Genomic DNA, 20500 nt, shown 5'->3' on the forward strand with positions numbered 1-20500 from the left:
AAGTATCTACAGCTTTCTTTCTCACAGTAACTTTAGAAGCTTGGAAATGGGAACCAACCAGGTTAAAGCTGAAAGAACTACAAGGCCGGCATGTAGAAGTGGAGAGATGGAGACTGAGTGGTTAAGGGGTTGGACTCAGGCTGGTGTGGACATAAGTTCAAGCCCCTCTTCATTGATGGAAACATTGAATGTGGGCCAGTTACATGCAGCAGAATAACATGCAGAGAGAGTGACTTATAAGCTATCTTGAACGCTTGAATAGAAATCTAGTAATTAAATAAACTGAGATAGTGATCAAAATGCCAGCTTTCTCCTTGTTTTTTTCCAGCAACGATCAACAGTCGCTTCTATGATGCACAGACAGGAGACTGTGGAATGCTTGAGAAAGTTCAATGCCAGAAGAAAGCTGAAGGTATGTTCTTAAAAGGGACGATGACTTACGATTCCACATTTTGTGATTATTGAAGTTGGTAATATACATTTTAATTACTGCACCTAAAATCAATGCAGAGAGGTATAGAAACATAATATGTGTGTGTGTTTGCATGCAAGCGTGCGTGTACACGCATGGGATCTAAATTTTTTCTTGTACCTGGTGTCTGAGCATTCCCCTCCATCAATTTACCTTTCCTTCATATATTTGTTGTGAATTCGCTCCTCATTCATTTTCTCTACAGCACCCATCCACCTCTACATACCGTACTTCTTTCCTCCTTTTACACACCAAGTTTTGTACTTGGCACCCACTCCTTTTCCTGGGCGCTGCTTGGAGAGTCCAAGTATGAGTTAAATCTGCCCTGGACTGAATTGAAAGTTTTAGTCACGCCTCTGGTGCTGACCAGTCTCCAGGTTTTTTTTTTCAATTCAGTCAGCCCAGTGGACACGCTTCAAGTTTCTCTTCATTTCTAGCAGATTGCTTGGACTCTACAATTTTGTTTTTTACCTCATTTTGTTCCTTTATTTCCTTCGCGAGCAGGCTTGGTGAGAAAATTGTTTCCTTTCCCTATAATTGGCTTGTTTCATTTCTTTCAGCCTCTCCGGTGTCCTGGGTTCACTCGGGTGCCGCGAGGCTGCAGGCAGCTATTGGTGGAGGCGTGGGGGTCAGAGTGCCGACGCCCACGCGATTGCAGCCGTTCCTTCATATATTTGTTGTGAATTCACTCCTCATGCATTTTCTCTACAGCACTCATCCACCTCCTCATACCGTACTTCTTTCCTCCTTTTACCCACCATGTTTTGTACTCTCCACCCATTCCTTCTCTTCCTGTTTCATCACTCGCATTCCTGAAGTCCTCAGAATGGCTCAGCTTTTTGTTTCTTCTTCCACTCTCACATAGCAAAGTGAGCAGAAATAAGCTTTATAGACTTCATACTTCTTTCAATTAACATTCCTTCCTTCCAGTAAACCAGACATTATTCACTACCTTTCTATTATCCTTTACACCTATTAGCAAGATATAGAATTTCACCTCTATTCTTTAGTTTTTCACCATGTATTTAAAACTTGAAATTGTTTGCTGTGTTTTCCATGCTAAAAGAGAGAGAGAAAATCTTGATCTGCAATATTAATTTGGGGATCCGTAGCCCATGTTGCATCATACAATTTAATATTTACCATCTAGTTCATTTATGAAGATGTTGAAGAGCATTGACCCCAAGACAGAATCTTGAGGCACTCCACTGCATGCTTCCTCCATGTAAATGCTGTTCCGTTAAGCACCACACACTTTCATTAATTCAAGTCAATATACTTTTATGTATATGTTCCCTAAATCAAGAAATTTATGATCAGCTTCCTTTCTTTTTTTACAATGTTTATTGAAACTTAAAACTACAAAGATAAAAAATGAATACAAACTAAGAAAAAATGAAAAAGTTGAAAAGAGAAAAAATGGGAGGAAGGGAGGGATGTATATGGAGAAATACATTAAATGATTTCACCTTCATCTACAAGTACAATTTAACTTTTGACCTTATCTAACATTTCATCCAAAAATCTCTTTATCTCACATCTCACCTTTTATCTATTAGCAAATAATAAAGCCTTATCATTCAGTCAGTAAAAGTCCATTAATGAACACACACACAGACACATTAACATACATTGATTACATAATGTCATAATCCTTGATCAATTTCCTTTCTCACATAGGTACATTTTTCAGTCACCTGTCCTTCTCAGATTTATCTTATAGTTAGTTTTTGATCCAGGTACACTTAATAATAAACCCTCTGTAATTATTTCATTCACTTTTGCTATTTTCCTTTGTATAAATATAATGCTATACTTTCAGTCAATAGGCATAGATGCATTTAAATATGAAATAACTCAAATTGTCACCCAATATGTATATCAAATCCATAATTTAACACTCCTTTATTTATACCTCTATACCTCTTTCCCATGTCTCTGTCTCTCTCCGTTTCTCCCCCTCTCTCCTCCTGTCACACACACAAACACACACACATACACACACGCCACTCTGTAACATCCCTATCCGACTGTTTAAAGGAATTTCCGCATCTTATTTCCTTACAGCCACTATCTAGTTTTAGGAAATTAAATCCATCTCCTAAAATCCATCCATCTAGTTGTTCTTTCACTGTCATTTCTTTCATTTTCTTTTCTTTCCTAACTCTATTTTTCCCAAGACCACTGCTGATACTATCAAATAAATATCTGCCCCACATTCAGAATCACTGATTCTTATGAGCTTTACTATTTTTCTCTTTCATCAATAATAGTTTTAGATTTTTACGCATTCTTTTGCCATACGGCTTTATAAATATATTTATGTTTGGTCACATACTTGAAACAAGCAGACATTTTTCTGAAGCCTTTCACCAAAGACATCACAATTCTCAATCACTCTTTAGTCTCTGAATGGCCTAAATAATTTTTCTTATCTTTCATTTTGTTCTCTTGCGCCCATTCATTTTATCCGGCAGGCTATTTTTTTTATCCCTGGATTGCATTTGTTCAGAATGTTGCACAGTTTTTCACCAGACTCATATCTGGTACTTTTATTATCAGCACTCAGTGTAACATATGTCATACCTTCTGACACGCATTTATCCCTTTCATTCATTAAACCTAAACTTTCAGTACTTTGCATGTATTCATCAGCTGCGCATCACAAAATCAGACTACCTTCCTTAAATCTATTACATTCATTCCCCCCATCTTAGTTTCATGGACACAGAATAATCTGTGTTCTTCCTTTAATTTCATTCATTCATTAATGCTCTTCCCCATTTACTCCTCCTACATTTTATGTTGCGGTCTTATGTGCTCTGATGATCACCAAATTGCTGTATGGATTTGGATCATAGCTATTAGTAATATAGAAAAGTTACCAATTTAGTGCTATCTGGGGCTCATGCAGCATTACTGGCTCTTGGTAAAGTCAGTAACAGCCAGTTTTAGCACATTTTGCTAGTATGCTTTCACCAAAACCAAATCCCAGTTTGCCCAGGTATAGTCAAGCCAATTCATTGTAACTCACATCCTGCTACTGTGTTTCCCCCCAAAATAAGACAGGGTCTTATTTTCTTTTGAACCCTGAAATACATTCTTGGCCTTATTTTTGGGGAGGTCTTATTATTTTTGAGGTTCAGGAGGCAGCAAGCGTGGTCACCTCATGACTGCTGCTGTGTTGCAATATTTTCGGGGAGGCCTTGTTTTGTTTGTTTGTTTTTATTGGATTTATATGCCGCCCTTCTCCCAAAGGACTCAGGGCGGCATACAACATTAAAAAACACACATCCCGAAAGTTAAAAAGAAATTAAATACATATCCAAAAAAACAAACCCAATTTATAGGACAATACATTTTAAAAATGAGTTAAAATTAACAGGCCAGGCTGGCTTGCTGGAAAAGCCAACTTTTTAGGGCGCGTCGGAAGGACCGGAGGTCAGGGATTATGTGAAGCTCCGGGGGCAGCTCATTCCAGAGGGAAGGCGCTCCCACAGAGAAGGCTCTCCCCCTGGGGGTCACCAGCCGACACTGTCTGGCCGACGGCACCCTGAGGAGGCAACTCTTTGGGATCGTACTGGACAGTGGGAGGCTACTGGTGGCAGTAGGTAGTCTCGCTGGTACTCTGGGCCTAAGCCATGGAGCGCTTTAAAGGTCATAATTAATACCTTGAATCGCACCCGGAAAACAACCGGCAACCAGTGCAGGTCGCCTAAAAGGGGTGTAACATGGGAGCACCTAGGTACCCCCATGACAACCCGCGCGGCCGCATTCTGGACCAACTGAAGCCTCCGGGTGCTCTTCAAGGGAAGAGCAACCGGAGCACATGCTCTCAAAAGCCTGATTGGGCTTATTATCTGGGGAGGTCTTATTTTCAAGGAAACAGGGTAACTAGGAGGTACATGCAGCATTTAGAGACCCATTTGGGAGGCTACAACAGGCAAAAGCAGAGATATATTTCCTTGAAAGAGAAGAGAAGAAACTTCAACTAGTGGCTTCATGACGTATCTTTCTATTTTGTAGTATACCAAAGTAAACATATATATTCACTGATCTACTGTAGTGTCCAGAATATTCATTCCTTACTTTTTATGTATTTTATATAAATATATGTCTATGTATATTGCTATTTTTAGGGTGCAATCCTTACCACTATGCTGGTGTCTCGGAATTTTTCAGGTAAGAGATTCTTTTTCTGTTTCTTGATTTGTTTCCAGCAAAAATGTTAAACAAATTTTAGATTTACAAATCAGACAGATTACACTATATTTTGTGCAAGAAGGGTCCAATTTTATGTAGTCATTGAATATCTGACCTGATTCTACATAAGAATTGCCATGATTCTTCCATCAAAAAGGGCCAGTAATGCACTTGGCATTTTTCAGTTATCTCTTTGTTTTGACTTGTTTATCTTCTGGCAGCAAAGTTTGTTTTTTTCAGCTCAGAGAGGGGAGAGAATGAACTCCTAAACAGTGCTTCTCAAACTTTTTAATTTGGAGATGTGTGGCATGGCGAATTCTGAGACTTAAAAGTCCACACGCCTTAAAGGCTCTGAGATTGAGAAACAGTGCTCTAGAGCAGGGATCTCCAACCTTGGCAACTTTAAGACTTGTGAACTTCAACTCCCAGAGCCAGATGACTGAGGAACTCTGGGAGTTGAAGTCCACAAATCTTAAAGTTGCCAAGGTTGGAGACCTCTGTTCTAGAGCATCCAGAATGGGGCAGTGGGAGTAAAAACAAAAATCAAGATGGTGAGCACAATGTTGCCATCTTCTTGACTTTTTTGGACATCCCCTCTCCCCACAATTGAATGTCCCTGCATCCAGAGATGATTCTGATAGTTGTTCCAAAATTCTTAAACAGTTCCAGCTGGCATTTATATCCATAGTTTTATTAAGAAATAGCAAAAACCTGACATAAATTACCATGGGCATTTTCTCTCTCTGAGCCATTTTAAAATCATTTTGCATGGCATTCAAGTCCAGAAAAGATTGCTGCAGCATTCTTTCTATTTGCAAATCTTTTTATTCTTTCTCATTGTAATCCATAATGTTAGGTACTTTACAAAGTGGTAATCCATAGACAATTTCTTAAAAACTATTCTCTCTATATCCTAACTTCCCAAATTTAAGCATAACTTTTTCTGTTTGCAGAGGTGGGTGTGCTATAACAGGAATTTCTTTTTAGCTGTGTCAAGAAACAATGGTTATTTTGGAGAAATTAGTATTTTCTTTCAACAAAATGTTTTCTAACTTCATATGCATACTATCGTTTTCAGGACTTGGGTTTGAAATTTTCCTCCCTTTTCACAAATAGAAACCAGTTTTTCTTCTTCACCTTCCAATGATAAGAGAACTTCTGGAAGTCCTCTTCTCATATTTCCAATTTAATGTGAAACAAAGACAATTCCCTAAGCACTGCAATGGTTTGTTTCAATTTCACTCCTGACTGTACAGGTTTGGTGAAGGGGAAACCTTAGATTTGATTTCATTAAAACTTCTCACTATTCAAAAATACACAATGCTATATTTACACAATCACTCAAAACACTTAATTTTATACTCACAACAGAGAATTATGATTGTGACATATTAAAAAAAACAGGAAAGGATTTGTATAACTACAGTCCTCTCTCTGCTTACCACCAAATCAGCCCATAATATTTATCAGTGACTCGATTGTGTTCAAAGGACTGACTAGGGATTCATTACTCAGGTCTGATTGAATTTAGTAATAGGATTTGCAGCAGTAAAAAGACTATTAAAGTAGCTCAGGGCAACTGAAGTTCTTCATTGCCCAAGCTATATGTGTATGAGAGGAAGAATGTCAGTTAGGTATTGGTGTAGGAATCAACAGGACAGTATAGGAGTCCCAATGAGATCAGGCACCTGTAAACTTAGTAAATAATAAAATACATTTAAGCACCTTTTGCTACTAATGGCCATCAGGTCATTGACTGTATTTGCCAAGTATTGATATATTTTACAAAATACATGCATAAGTATAAACAGCACAGATCACATTATTAAAACTGTACTGACAAACAATATAGTAAAGCTTGCACTAACTGTTCTGGCCTAGGCTTCCTGAGACAGTAAAAAGCACACACCTAGTCCCAAAAACTCTCTTTTTATTTCAATGGCTGTGAATTATAGTCATTCACAGCCCATAATTAGCAACAGATAGTTTGTAAAGAGTCCGACAGAAGTCTGCCACAGTCCTTTGGGATAAGCCTAATAAGCACCCACCTTTATCTCCCTTGAAACGCTGCCAAAGACCTAATTGCCAATTAGCTTTGCAAGGCCATATGGAACACAGAGTCAAAACGGAGCTTCAGAATTTAAACCAACCAGAACGAACAAAGTTGCTTCCTGCAAAGGCTCACATTCCTTTGCTCCTTCTTTATATCTTATGGGAGGGGCCAATCTCCAAGCTTTATTCCCGAGTCACCCCTTTTGTCTTAACTGTTCTTGCCTTCTGGCAGCTCTGCGCATGCACGTTTTGGGAACAGGCTCCCCCTGTTCCTCTGCCTCACTGATGTCTGACTCTGGAGGCAGCACATAACTCCCAGATGACCTTGGCCCCCTCTCTGCCTCCAACACTGAGCCGTCATCCGAGCCTTCCCCAGACTCCAAGGACTGGCCCATGTTCCTCCCCAATCTCCTCACTGTCCGACTCTGCTGTCAGCTCCGCAGGCCGTCGGCGGATCACAACACTAACATTTTACATTATATTCACAGTGCTATTCATATTCTCTTGCAACAGAGATCTGAGCAAAGATTACACAAATAATACCCATTGGTGCAGCTACTCTAGGAAAGGCACGCTCCAACCACCACCTGCAAAATCCAAATAGAGCTAGAAATCCAAGCCTAACGTAGAGGTGCCTGGAAAGAATTACAGGGCTGCAGAATGCCACCAGCCTGTGAGTCTTTAGTACAAAAATGTGGGCATTAATCCTGAAACCTGAATATCAGAAGCATACAGAGGAAATAAAGGGAAACAAACCTTTTTCAGATCTCCAAATCAGAATAGACCCAAAGGAGGAGAGAAAGCAGATTCCATTGAAACCATAGGAAACAAAAGTCCACAGTTTTTCTTAAGCACAAGTGATGGGGAGGTAATATTGAGCAAAAAAGAGAACTAATGCACCTCGAATGGATGGAAAGTGACAAAGTCGAGGTCACAGAGTTTTCTCTGTAGCAAGAAGGTCATCTGACGAATGAGTGTGTGTTGCCTTGTAAGGAAAGGCCAAAATCAAAGGCAGGTAATGAACAAAGTTTTACTCATTAGAAAGTGGAGCATAACTGATGTTTCAAGCCCTGGAATGTCTAACATTATTGGGATTCATTTTTGTCATCTGACTAATTTTCTCTCCACCGTTTCTCAAGCAGATACGTTTTCCACTCCATGCCCTCCTGATTGTAAATGTTTACATTAATAAACCACTCTTTTCTTTAGCGACATTTTTATTTGTCTTATTGGAGTTTTCAAGATAGCTGGCCTCCTTTTTTTTGAAAACCACAAGCGTTGAGATGTTTTGCTCTTTTGGCAAAAGAGAACCTTCTCAAAACTTCTTACGTACTTTATTGTATGTCCTTGGCTTGTAAACATGTACTCAGGTTTTTATTTAAGAAACTAATGGGATAGTTTAAAATGAGCTTTTTCTTGAAAGGTGTTTCAGTTGAATAGCGAGAAGGTCCAAGGTCCTTGTGAAAGCTGTTTGTGGTTTACATGAGCCCCAAGGGTTGCATAATTTTCCGGCCTCATGTTGCACGGTTTGAATTGTAATGTCCCTCAGGAATAATGAGGGAGCATTAGGGAGGTTCGATCAGGCAGAAGAATACATGACAGTTTTCTAGCCTTTCCCTAGAAAGCTGCTTTGTGGGAGGGCTGCTCATTTCATATCACCAGGTTCATGTAGTATCTGAACTTCATCTTTTTGGTTCCTTTAGCCACCGTCAGTGCCTTTCCCACAAACCCCTTCCTGGAAGACTTTGATTTCCACCAGATTCTGGTTCTCAATTTTTCTTTAAATGCTCACCTCTATCAAAGCTTTAAAGAAAATAACTGTAGCATCTTAAAGGTCAGTAAGTATGTACCAACTCCACAGAGACACCTGCAGAGAAGCAGGCGCTAGGTGAGAATTGAGTGCAACGGAAGACAATTTAAGAAGCATTGCTGGTCTCGGTCTAAAAGACAACTGATAGCTGACGACTGCTGGCATCTTACAAGCACTGCCCCATCTTCCTTACGCATATGGTGCTTTTTGTCTGTGGCACTCCTCACAGCCACATCCCCTGTCTTTTGTTAAGAGAATCCACAAAGTTTCTCTCTTCCATTCAGCAACAAAAGCAAAATGTGACCATTTGATAAATTGGGGCTTTCACTAGGGGGAGGGGGGGAAGCTCTGTTATCTCTCTGTGAGAGGAGAAAATGGCCTAAAAACTGAATGATTGATGGGTGGGTTAGCTGCAAAAAAACCAAATGAAGGACTAGCGCTGCTATTGCTGCTAGAACGTGCCGGAGACGTCGCACACAGGCCACGCCCACACCAGCTCTGCAAAGGCAAAAAACGTCACGATACGTCACGATTCTGCACGAATGGAGAATGCACAGTCTCTCTCTAAATTCTTCATTATATTCCCCAGCATTTTGGGAAGTAAATTTAGAGTTCCAGGTTTCTAACTCAAACTATGTAGTCTTTTATACTACAGTAATAAAGTTATATATGCTGCCTAGAATCACTTTTTCATCAATATGATGAATGAATGGATTAGCTACTTAGTGTGTATAATACTGCAAAATAATAAACAAGGCTTTTAAATAAATGTTAATTTCAATGCTTTTATTTTTTTAAAGCAACAAAAAAAAAATAGAACTTAGAGACATTAGCTCTGTGGAAGAAAGAGGATAATGTTTGAGATTCTTACAGTAATGCTTTTGTACCGAAAATAGCTTTTGATCTTAATAACAATGTCTTACATAGACTTGCATGAGATGGTTCTAACTTCTCACTATATGCAGAGCATGATAGAACAGAAAGGGAAGTCATTGTTGTTTCCATATTAGCAGTTCTCAGATTGCCTTCCCACACCCAGATGGTATCAGACTAAAAACAGAAGCAAAATTTTCAGTGACATAATTTTTTTTATCACTAAAAAAATAAAATGAGAGTGCAAAAGCTAGTTTTTAATCCTGAACATTAAGGATGAAATGTTTTAATTCTGCCCATTCTCATATAAATTTATAATTGCAGAGATACCATCCTCGTAGCCAGAAAACAATGTTTTAAAATACACTCTTTACCCAAAAATGTTGCCTATCATTGTTATATAGTATGAGGAGCCAAATATAGAATGTCATAAGGATGTTCTTAAATGATAAGGTAGAATTGTGTAATGCTTTTGCAAATATGTGAAGCATGCAAATTCATTCAGGGAGGCCTAATGTAATTATGATGCCTTATAGAATATATGCTACATATCATAAACAGATAAAGCTGCCCTCTAGTTGAAATTGACTCATGGTGACTTCATTGACATAGCTATGTAGCTTTCTAAGCAGCAGTGCAGAAGTGGATTGTCATTGCCTCCTTCCAAGACTGGACAATGATGGCCAAGTGCCTCCATATGCTGAAAATCATAGACATATCACCTGAATTCAAATGGTTATGGAGCTCCAATGTAATTGTTGACTTTTTCATGCAAAATAAGAATCTGTTATGAGAAAAATGGTTATAAAATGTCACAGTTTGCCTAGTTTACCAATAAGCTTCAACATCATGATGAGAGTTTAACTAATTGAGGGTGATGGACGTCGCAGAAGTGATGGATTGTAGTCTTGATTTTCAGGAAGGAAGGGCCGCATTCCATTGTAGCAAGAGACAGCACAGTTCAGATGGCTTGGGAGAAGAAGGGTCAAGACAACTCCTCCCGAACAGTTCCTAAAATAGAAGTTTTATGGTGCAAGTAGTCTGCTCTAGTTATTATCTAAAGGCGGAACTGCTTAGGAGAATCTCAACATGTCTTCCTGTGTTTTTGGACAGTAAACAAATTCCAGGTCATATGGACACTATTGGCTACGTGATATCCTAATCAGAACAATAATATGTTTTATATTAAATATGCTTATAATTTACCATTCTTTAAAATGCTATATTGCCTTTGAATCATAGTGGTATTTGTCATAAAGGGTGGGGGGGGGGCATTTAGTGGCTCAGCAGTTGGAAAGATGGAAAGCTGACAGCTCAGGTTCAACACCCAAACGCCATGTGATGGGTGAGCTCTTATTACTTGCCCCAGCTTCTGCCAATCTGGCAGTTTGATGCATGTAAATGCAAATAAATAAACAGGCACCACTTCGGTGGGAAGGTAACAGCACTCTGGAGGCCTTAGATTATAGTCATGCTGGCCATATGACCACAGAAATGTTTTCGGACAACACTGGCTCCCTCGGCCAAGAAATGGAGATGATAAAAGCAGCATAAATATCTAATGAAAACATAATAATATACAAATAGAACATAGTATACAGATAGAAACATAGTAAATGCATAGAATAGAATAAGAGTAAAGTAGAATAGAATAGAATAGAATAGAATAGAATAGAATAGCTTTACTGTCACTTCAAATATACACCAATCGGCATACATTAAAATGAAATTACGTTGCATACAGCACACAGTATAAAAGCTGAGGCAGTTTATACATTATCTTCAGTCACAGTACCTTTATTGGGCTTAAGTAACAATCCAGCTTGAATGCCTTAGCAAAATGCCAGGTTTTTAGAGACCAGCAGTTGAAGGTCATCTAGATCTTCAGGGGAGGCCATTACACAGAGTAAGTGCCATTGCACGCAAAGCGCTTCTCTGAAAGTGCTGCAGGATGCCACTACTTCACTGAGCATACACAGAAGTGTATAAATTTATCTTCACTTTGAGAACAGCAAGACAGATGACTGAGAAACACATGGAAAATTTGCTTAGGTCCTATAAACCACTTGGTGAAAACATGTCACTGAAAATTCACTTCTTACACTCACGTTTAGACTTTGAACAATGAAGCAGTGAGTGATGAGCATGGGGAGAGATTCTACCAGGATTATTGGTATCAATAAAAAGATAAATTTATAATGATTGCTGTGGCACCATTCTCATTACTATATCACATTTTGCAGAAAAGTTAGCATAATCACACATCCCCCTTGTAATTTTGTATTATTTTGATGCAATTTTGAAACTGGAGCCAATTAATATTCAGGATTTAATTTTCTTTTATTAGTGTCTGAATTCTGGTAAAACTAAGCTACTCATTTCTGAGGCTTTCTCTTTGTAGACCAGTGTTATCTACGGTACACAGCTTTGGAAAGGAGCAAACACAGGTGAAGTGCCTTACTTATGGAAGTGAACGATTCAGTATAATATGATAGCCTGCCTATTGATCTCTTTGCATATATCCTTTATTATATTTTTTTTATTATTTTAGATTAGTGGTCCTGTAGCATTACTAAGATACTAAAATATTTCCATTACTCTAACTCACCATTTTTTCTAACTGGTGAGGTACAATTACACGTTTTCCTCTTTGGCTTTGAAACCTTCTGAATAATTTAACAGATTGCAGGCTTTGACTTACTTGCTATTTCTCTGACAATTACAGTTCATCATCAGAAACTTTTGAACGTCTGTGACTGCTTTTCAGACTGGAGGGTAATAAATAATCCTGAACCGAATATCTGTCTTTTTCTAGAGGGCAAAAGGTTAAAAAGCACTTTAGTAAACTAGTTCAATATCAGGACAGCACTTCATTCTTCTTAACAAATACTGATTTCCTTATTAATGTTTCTTCACTTAATACACAGTGGCTGAAGCTGCTGTTCATAAATCAAGCCAACTGGTTGACTGATCATTCTAATGTTTATTTGCCTTTATTTCTCTAATTATTTTTTAATGTAGTAACACGACCTGTTGCAACTGGTGTACATAGCATCATTCAGTCCCTTTTGTGATTTTAAAGTAGACATTCTAGTCTTCTGTTCTGCAGCTAATACTTTCGTCTTTGATTTTGTTGACATAAAACTCTATAACTGAAAGTCTGTTTCATAAACACTGTTTACATCTAAAGCCTGCAGCTTTCTCAACTTCCTGATGTCCAACCCTTTGTGCCGGCTCCTGTGGTTTTTTCTTCATATTTAAAAGGGAATAATATTATCTTTTTTATAATATTGTGTTTCCCCTCTTCTTTCCTTTCTTTTTTTTCCACATTTCTTTTAAAACTAATTTACTTGCACCATGCTAATGGGCCTTTATTGCTTTATTATGGCTCCTCCCACTGAATGATTGTGTCCAATCAGTTGGCAGGCAGAGCTCCGCCCCTGCTTCGGCCGCCATGAGTGCTGCCGGCCTGGCTGAGCAAGGTATGTGGCATGAGTCGTATCTCCTGAGTGCCTGAACTTAGAACCACACACTTGCCCACCCTCAATCAATTCCACTGCCAGTGAAAACCAGCATGATAGTATTTGTGCACCTAGTGAGACACACCATCCATGCTTGCTGGCTGAGAAAAGGGCATGCATTAAGGTATCCATCTAACCAAGAATCATAAGTACATTGAGTTTGAACCTACTAACAAAATGCATGTTGGGTAGTTAACCCTGTTTTGCTGTGAATTGACATTTGGAGAGAGGGATTGTCATAGTGTCAGTACATTTTTTAAATCATTTCAGAAAGTTGATATGGCTCCTACAATCACCAATGTCATAGTAGGATATCAACCTGTTAGCAAATTCTGAATTTTGTTTTTAAATAACATCTAACATTTTATAGTAGGATAGCATAAGATTAACTGCTATTTTCTCATGTGGATTGGGGATAAGCAGTGACACACAGTAGCATTCAATATTATGCATCACATTTGTAATTATATTTGGCTGTAGGTTTAAATTTGGGGAATAAAGGATAAGAAACAGTGGGACAAGCTTTCTTGTACTGGCAAAGACACTTAACTTTTTTATCCAATAAAGAACATTGATCTTGTGCTTCCAAAATTGTTATCATTTAAGAATGGAAAATATCTGTTAAATCCTCTTTTGTCCTCTATATTCCCCCTCCCCAGCAGGAAATGATAGTGTGCTGGAAGAAGCATTAACCCCAAATTTGGAAAAAGCTTCCTGTTGCTAATTCCTCTTCAGCTAAACAAAAGTACAAATAAATATGTCCATAGCCTGAATATTGCTTGGATGGGAAGCATGCAATGTGGACTGCTCATCTGACAAGTTTCTGAGTATTTTCTAATGACTTTAGAGCCAGACCTGAGCCAACTTCCCTAGGATTTCTCTATGGAACTACAGGTGTTAGAACTTTGAAAAATGTGTTCCTGGAACTATTGAATGCATGCAAGGTTTCCCATGATCCCCTTGCTTATCAGATAAGGCCCCTTAAAATAGAAACCCCTCACATTTCAGTTTATCTTCTTCCTACTTATTAACTTAATCTGTATGCTTCTGTCTGGGCGCACATACATGTGTGACATTTCATGCAATATATATGAATTCATGCAATATATTTGAATATATATTGCAGATTTTGGATGTATTGTGATCGAATTTCCCTGCTGCAGACTGTAGAAGTAGGACAATTTGTTTTAGTAAATAATGCATGTTCAGAATCTGCAGGAACAAAACCATTCTTGGTATTCATCAAAAGCAGTTACTAGGTTTGCCGGTAGGTTCTCAAAGTTAATGTTGGAATCTTCAAAATTTAACTAGTTGGAGAAAGAGCTTTATCTTATCAGATATACACCAATTATAGAACATTCTTTAAAAACCACATTAGTTTAAAATGCAATCACTATCCACTGCATTAAAATGAGCCCCTTTTATCCAGCCAAATTAGATGTGTGAGCAGGCATCTACAATTTATATGTGGCTAGAGGCAAACTTCCTTTTTTATGAGAAATTGAATTTTTTTAAATGGAAGGGAATATATAGATTGGTGTGAGGAGAAACTCTCTTCTTTTCCACATTGAGCGTAATTTTCAGGCCTAATTTAACTTTTTGATATCAAAACTAGACTGGGAGAAAATTGCTTGAAGCCAAAGTGAGTATCTCTTCACTTTTGTGCCATATTTGAAACCTGTGATTAGATACATGAGGAGAGCCCATATATAATAATCAGTGGAGGAAACGGAAACACTTATTTTCCAGATGACTTTTCTTGCAAGAGATTTTCCTTGAAAAGTAGCAGAATCAGTGTTGCCTGCCTTTGATGTAAAGACACTTGACTAATTGGTAATTTCTCATAAATTAAACAGGAATTATGGTGAGGTATAAAAACCCTGTAAGGACTACTTATGAAATATTTAAATGCTAATGAAGGGATGATCCCACTTGCTTCAAACAACTTTCTCCAGGACTAATTTTTAGACTCTGGAGGTATAGGTACCCATACACATTTCATAATCCATAATCAATTATTTAAATAGTTTAGACTAATAATAGCAAGAAACGTGTGTAAAAGCATTTAAGTAACACATACTATTGGGAACAGAGAAATTATTCCTAGTTAATGTAGATATATAATTTTAGAAAAGAACTTCAATTGCAGAATGGATCATTTTTGTTGACTTTAGAAGGAAGGCAGGAGTAATTGTAAGTTTACTATATAGTCAGAATCTGTCCTTTGAAGGTAAATTCACATTTAAGCTTTAGCTAGGCTTAAAAATTAGAATGCTCCCAAATTCTTTATGGCCACTGACATTTTAGATTTAAAAAATGGCCATTCAAATATATGAGTTCGCTCAATGACTGTACTGTTTGATTACTACCACTGCATTTGACAACTGCCACATTCGCTTAATGGCCACTGGGAAAAAGGCCAGAAAATTACTTCAGTTCATGTGAGGGGTGCTTCAACTTATGAGCATAACAGTTTGCAACTCATTTCCAGCCCCGATTACTATTGTAAGTCAAGAACTATCTGTAATACCTTCACAATTGCAAGTTCATTTCCATTTAGAAATTTCAGTGCAGGTTATGTTTCATTTAGGTCAATACTAAAAATGGAAAACTAAAATCAAGATGGAATAATAACTAAGGAAAAGTCATATTCAAGTAACCATTTGAGCTTCATTGTTCTCACCCTACCCTACCCTACTGCATAAGGTTGCTGTTAAAACATGGGGAAGTCCCATGTATACCATCTTTAGGTCTAAAACCCAAGTAGGCCACACATAATTTCTGTAAGCTTTCTTTTGTGATCCATTATCTTTGCTATTAAAAGACTAAACAACTCAGTTCAAAAATGGTTGTCCTATATCAAAGGCAGGCTATAATTGCACAATAAATATTGTGAGTATGTTTTTTAATACTTAATTTCCAAAGGCTTCTCAAACACACGTTTACAGGTAAGAAGTAAGTTAGAATTGGATGGTGGTATGTCCCCATATTGAGAATCTGCAGAGTGTGAATATAGAATGCTACATTCTCTGGAAACCCTTTTTGCAACTTGTTTGTTGTCGTCTTGTGCCGAGTATAGCATTCTCTGTGCGTTTTGTCTTTCAAGTATTCCCAGGAAGTTTTGTGTTCTTGTGGGGTGCTTAATTGTAGGGATCCAAGTTTCATCTTTTGGATAACAGTGTATTATCTAAAAGTCCAAACTTGGTGCAAAATGTATCTTCGCTCTACAAAAGAGTGGGGGACTCTTTTGTAGATTAATATATATCAGGCTTTCCCACAGGGGTGAAATCCAGCAGGTTCTGACAGGTTCTGGAGAACCGGTAGCAGAAATTTTGAGTAGTTTGGAGAACTGGCAAATACCACCTCTGGCTGGAATGGGGATTTTGCAGTATCCTTCCCCTGCCACGCCCACAGAACTGGTAGTAACAAAATTTGAATTTTACCACTGCTTTCCCAGTCTGCTATGTATGCAAAGGTTGAGGAGGAATTAAATTATACAGCTTCTGGGTGTGGAGGCAAAGAACTGCAGGCCATTTATGAGAGCAGTATATGGGTGAATTTCAAGACCTTCTGGGCTCTCATTATCAAGCTCCTTGGGGCTTTCTTTCTACTATATCAACTCTTGACACTGACAGTAGCTGAATGGATAACTTCCACTAATTCTCCTTTCAATGTCTAAACATTTCCTATTCTCATAATATCTATGTTAGATTTCCAGTTACCTTAACATAGATTTGACCACATAATCTATTATTGACCTCCCTCCAAATGCTTGTAGCTTAACTGATCTTAATTGATTAATATTTTTAGGAAAAATGATGATAAGCCTGGGGTAGAATCAGAGGATCTAGACCAGGGATGTCAACCGGGCGTGGCCGGCGCGTGACGCATCTGGCCTATGGGCCAGGAGTTTGACAGCCCTGCTCTAGAGCAATGCTAATAGTTTAATTTTTGACAGGGCCAGAAGGAAACTGCCTGACAGGAGTACACCTTCCTTGACCTGGATTCCTTGGGCAGAAAAGGGCCATCATTGGGCTTCTATGAAACCAGCTTTGAGTTTTATGTCACTATTCAGAAGGCCTATTCTCCCACTGTAATTACATCAATTTCAATAAAGAACATTGCATTTCTCAATGTTCTTGCTATTGTGAGGTATTTGTAAGCTATTTGCTTTACAGTGTGAACAGTCTATATCCAGGTGGGATTGGTTTTCAGTGACCATCCTGTTGTCTCAATTACAGAATGACATCATGTCTAATAGAGGCAAAACTGAGGCAAAGTCTGAAAGCTCCAGAGAGGGGTTCCTTTTCATCCTTTCTCAAATTTTATTTTTTTTAGTATGATTAACTGCATGAAGTAGTTTTCATTTTCATATGATAACCATATTAGAGCTGGAATAGGTAGACTAAGACTTCTCTTTTTCTGCCAAAAAATGTCACTGAATTTGCCGGAACCAGCCTCCTGTAAATAACTTTGATATTTTCCTTATGCTGCAAATAAAACTACAGAATAGGAATTCCAGACGTGGAATGGATTAGGGTTTAATTACAGAAGCTTAAACATAAATTGGTTTCCTGCTGGATGAATGCAACAGCGCCTTTTTATTACATCTTGCCTTAATTTCTCAGAGCTCTTATCTGCTACCCTGAATTTTATCCCGTGGTATGGAAACATACATGAACCAGCATGCCTTCTTCACGTGTGAAATATTTTTGCGCAAAAGAGTTATGCAAAAGAGGAGGGATATCCATTTCTCCCCTTTGAATTCTTGCACTTACATGTTTTAAAAAATTGCCTCATTAAAAAAAGAAAAACAATTAAAAGCAGTTAAGGCTTGGTTGTTCCATCAAGCACAGGAGAAGGGCATGTTGTGAATCAAATTGGATCCTGGCAGGCCCATGAGTTTGCATAGTTGATATTGTCAATTTTGTTCATATTATGAGTGGATTTGCTTATTATTTTTGAAGGAGTTGCCTTTTATTTTAAATTGATCTTGGTAATTAGCTGCACAGGGCCTTTGGAAATGGATAGTGTATAAATGAATAAAATGTAATTTTAATGTTGCTTGCTTTTAAATGACACTCAGGACAGAAATATGTTATCTAACAAAATTTCAGATCGAGGCCTTAGATTCCATATTTAGTGAACAGGAAGCCAAATCCAGCTAATGTATTCTGTACATATTTTTCTCATTAGTATCATCATCTGTGTGGTCTTGGATTTTAAATATTTGTAAGGCTACAAAATAAATGTGAATCTTGTACTTTGTATTAAATACATGTAGTACTTAATTTTTTAAAATGTACCTTTTTATTATGCCTCAATCAGCTGTTAGCTTGTTTAAGGCCACCTAATTTTTGTAAAGGTAGTGTAGATATCATTATTCAAAATATGCTGTTCCTGATTAAATTGATTCATCATTGGGTGGATGTGAACAGTTTTCAAAGGGCATTAACTGTTAACTAATTTATACTATCCAGACACCAAAAATCCTCTTCCAACCACAGTATGTGATTTCTGTAGAATAAACTACAAGAACTAGTTGTGCGCAATTGTTTCTGTGTTGAGTGGCTTGAGAAATCAAAGAGCTGCAACACAAAATTTGTTTTGAAAGGTATATTTGAAAATTGCAATTGGCATGGATAGGTCTTAGTGCTGTCAAGCTCTTTGGGTGTCTCTTCATTATGCATTCATGTTCTGGTTTTATGTGTATTCTGTCTTTGCCTTTGCAAGCTAGTTATATGAAAAGCAAAGTAACTTGCTCTTCTCCAAATGAAACATGTAAACTTCATCTGATAAGTGGTCTCTTGAATTCTCCCTCTGGACAACTGCCAATCTGACCTCTGCCCAGATTAGCAGCAATCATGTTTTCCCTAACGTTATCCTATATTGGATTTTAGTGCACAGTTGGATTTTTCATTGTAAAGTACCCAGATTTAATTTTTACTTTTTTTATTCTACATTTTGTAGGTAAGGGATGAGCCACTTCACATGCTATATTTCTTACAAGAATATCATATTTGCCTATTGTCATGTCTATGTGCAGGAGGAAATCAAAACACCTTAATAATCACTGCACATAACAATGACAACTTGGCATTAAAATGTAAAAAAAAGCTTTTTTGTGACTTTCTAGAATAACATTTGTCATATGAAACACTGATTCAAGGGATAATTCTTCTGCATGTCAATTTAAGAGTTGGTTTTTATTGCTTCTTTGCTAATAGCTTTGGCTACTGAAAGGGATAGAGGCAGTAAATAATGAAAGTGAAGATATGAACCTCTCAAGAGCTCTGAAGATTTATCTTTTGTCCAGTTTCTTTGAAAAAAAAATATGATTGTGATATAAGGTTTGGATGTTGGTAAAGCTATTGTTCATGCAGATTTTATTGTTTTGCGCAAATAAGAGCCTAAAATGAATCAAGCTTGTTTTTTTATATTGACTTGCTTTAAGGGAAAGAGAAATAATGTTAAAATGTGGTTCACTTGCTTTTCTCAATTCTATTTGCAGCTGCCAAGAGCTTACTGAACAAAAAGTCAGATGGAGTAAAGGTAGGTTTTGAAATTGGGAGCCTCCCTTTCTTTTCCAGTCCCTTTCTTAGAAATCTGCATCCTTGGCCAGCCTAAGTGATTCATATGCCAGATAATGGCTATGCACAGCTTCTGCTAAGATCATATCTGCAACTTGATCATGTGAGTGCGGCAACGAAATTGATGGTTGACCAAGCCATTAAGGCTCAAGACTTAATATAGGACTTTCTTCCAACTGTTTCAACAAGTGCAACAACTACTGTAATATTGAGCTATGCAGCAAAGAACTATCTCTGGAAAATTCTTAGACCCACAATTCCATAGTGTGTTATCAAAAATATTTTAGTAAATTTGCAGGGTATGGTTTAAGTATCTGGAAGTGGTCATTGCCTCTTTAAATAAATATATAATTATTTGCATGCTACAGCTGCCCTGCATTTCTGTGTGAAAATAAAATGAGAGCAAGAGATCTATAACATTGGATTAATAAAGCAATGCACATTAATGGATTTCAGAACTGTTTTACCAAAGACCTCACACTTGATTATTATTTCTGTTTCCTTTTCCAATGGGTATTTGTCTATCTTTTAGGAAATTATGTTTACCATATTATCTATATTTAATGGAATAATTAGTTTCTTATTTTATATATGAGTTTCACATCCCTGAAAAAGGGATACGGCAGCTCAGTAGCTAAGACGCTGAGCTTGTCGATCAGAAAGGTCAGCAGTTCGGCGGTTCGAATCCCTAGTGCTGTGAAATGGAGTGAGCTTCCATTACTTGTCCCAGCTTCTGCTGACCTAGCAGTTCAAAAGCATGTAAAAATGCAAATAGAAAAATAGGGACCACTTTGGTGGGAAGGTAACAGCATTCCGTGTGCCTTCGGTGTTTAATCATGCCGGCCACATGACCCTGGAGACGTCTTTGGACAGTGCTGGCTCTTCGAAACAGAGATGAGCATCGCCCCTAGAATCGGGAATGACTAGCACATATGTGCGACAGGAACCTTTACCTTATCGCTGAAAACTGTTTTCAAAT

General features: G+C 37.8%; 1 protein-coding gene across 17 annotated transcripts in view; it reads left to right on the plus strand.

The window, feature by feature from the left end:
* The window catches only part of CAMK2G (calcium/calmodulin dependent protein kinase II gamma), a gene marked incomplete at its 5' end in the record, with an annotated part of 203221 nt that overhangs the window by 146067 nt on the left and 36654 nt on the right, over positions 1–20500 (plus strand). For 9 of the 17 annotated variants that reach the window (XM_081954526.1, XM_081954535.1, XM_081954541.1 and 6 more), the window contains 4 exons: positions 329–412; positions 4612–4654; positions 12830–12892; positions 19443–19483. In XM_081954526.1, the coding sequence (XP_081810652.1) occupies positions 329–412; positions 4612–4654; positions 12830–12892; positions 19443–19483 (231 nt within the window). The remainder of the gene's footprint in view (positions 1–328; positions 413–4611; positions 4655–12829; positions 12893–19442; positions 19484–20500) is intronic. The other 8 variants (XM_081954537.1, XM_081954529.1, XM_081954542.1 and 5 more) reach the window with 1 other exon arrangement.

This window comes from Natrix helvetica (genome assembly GCF_964273705.1).
Source record: "Natrix helvetica genome assembly, chromosome: 5".
In the NCBI taxonomy this organism is placed as follows: Eukaryota; Metazoa; Chordata; class Lepidosauria; order Squamata; family Natricidae; genus Natrix; species Natrix helvetica.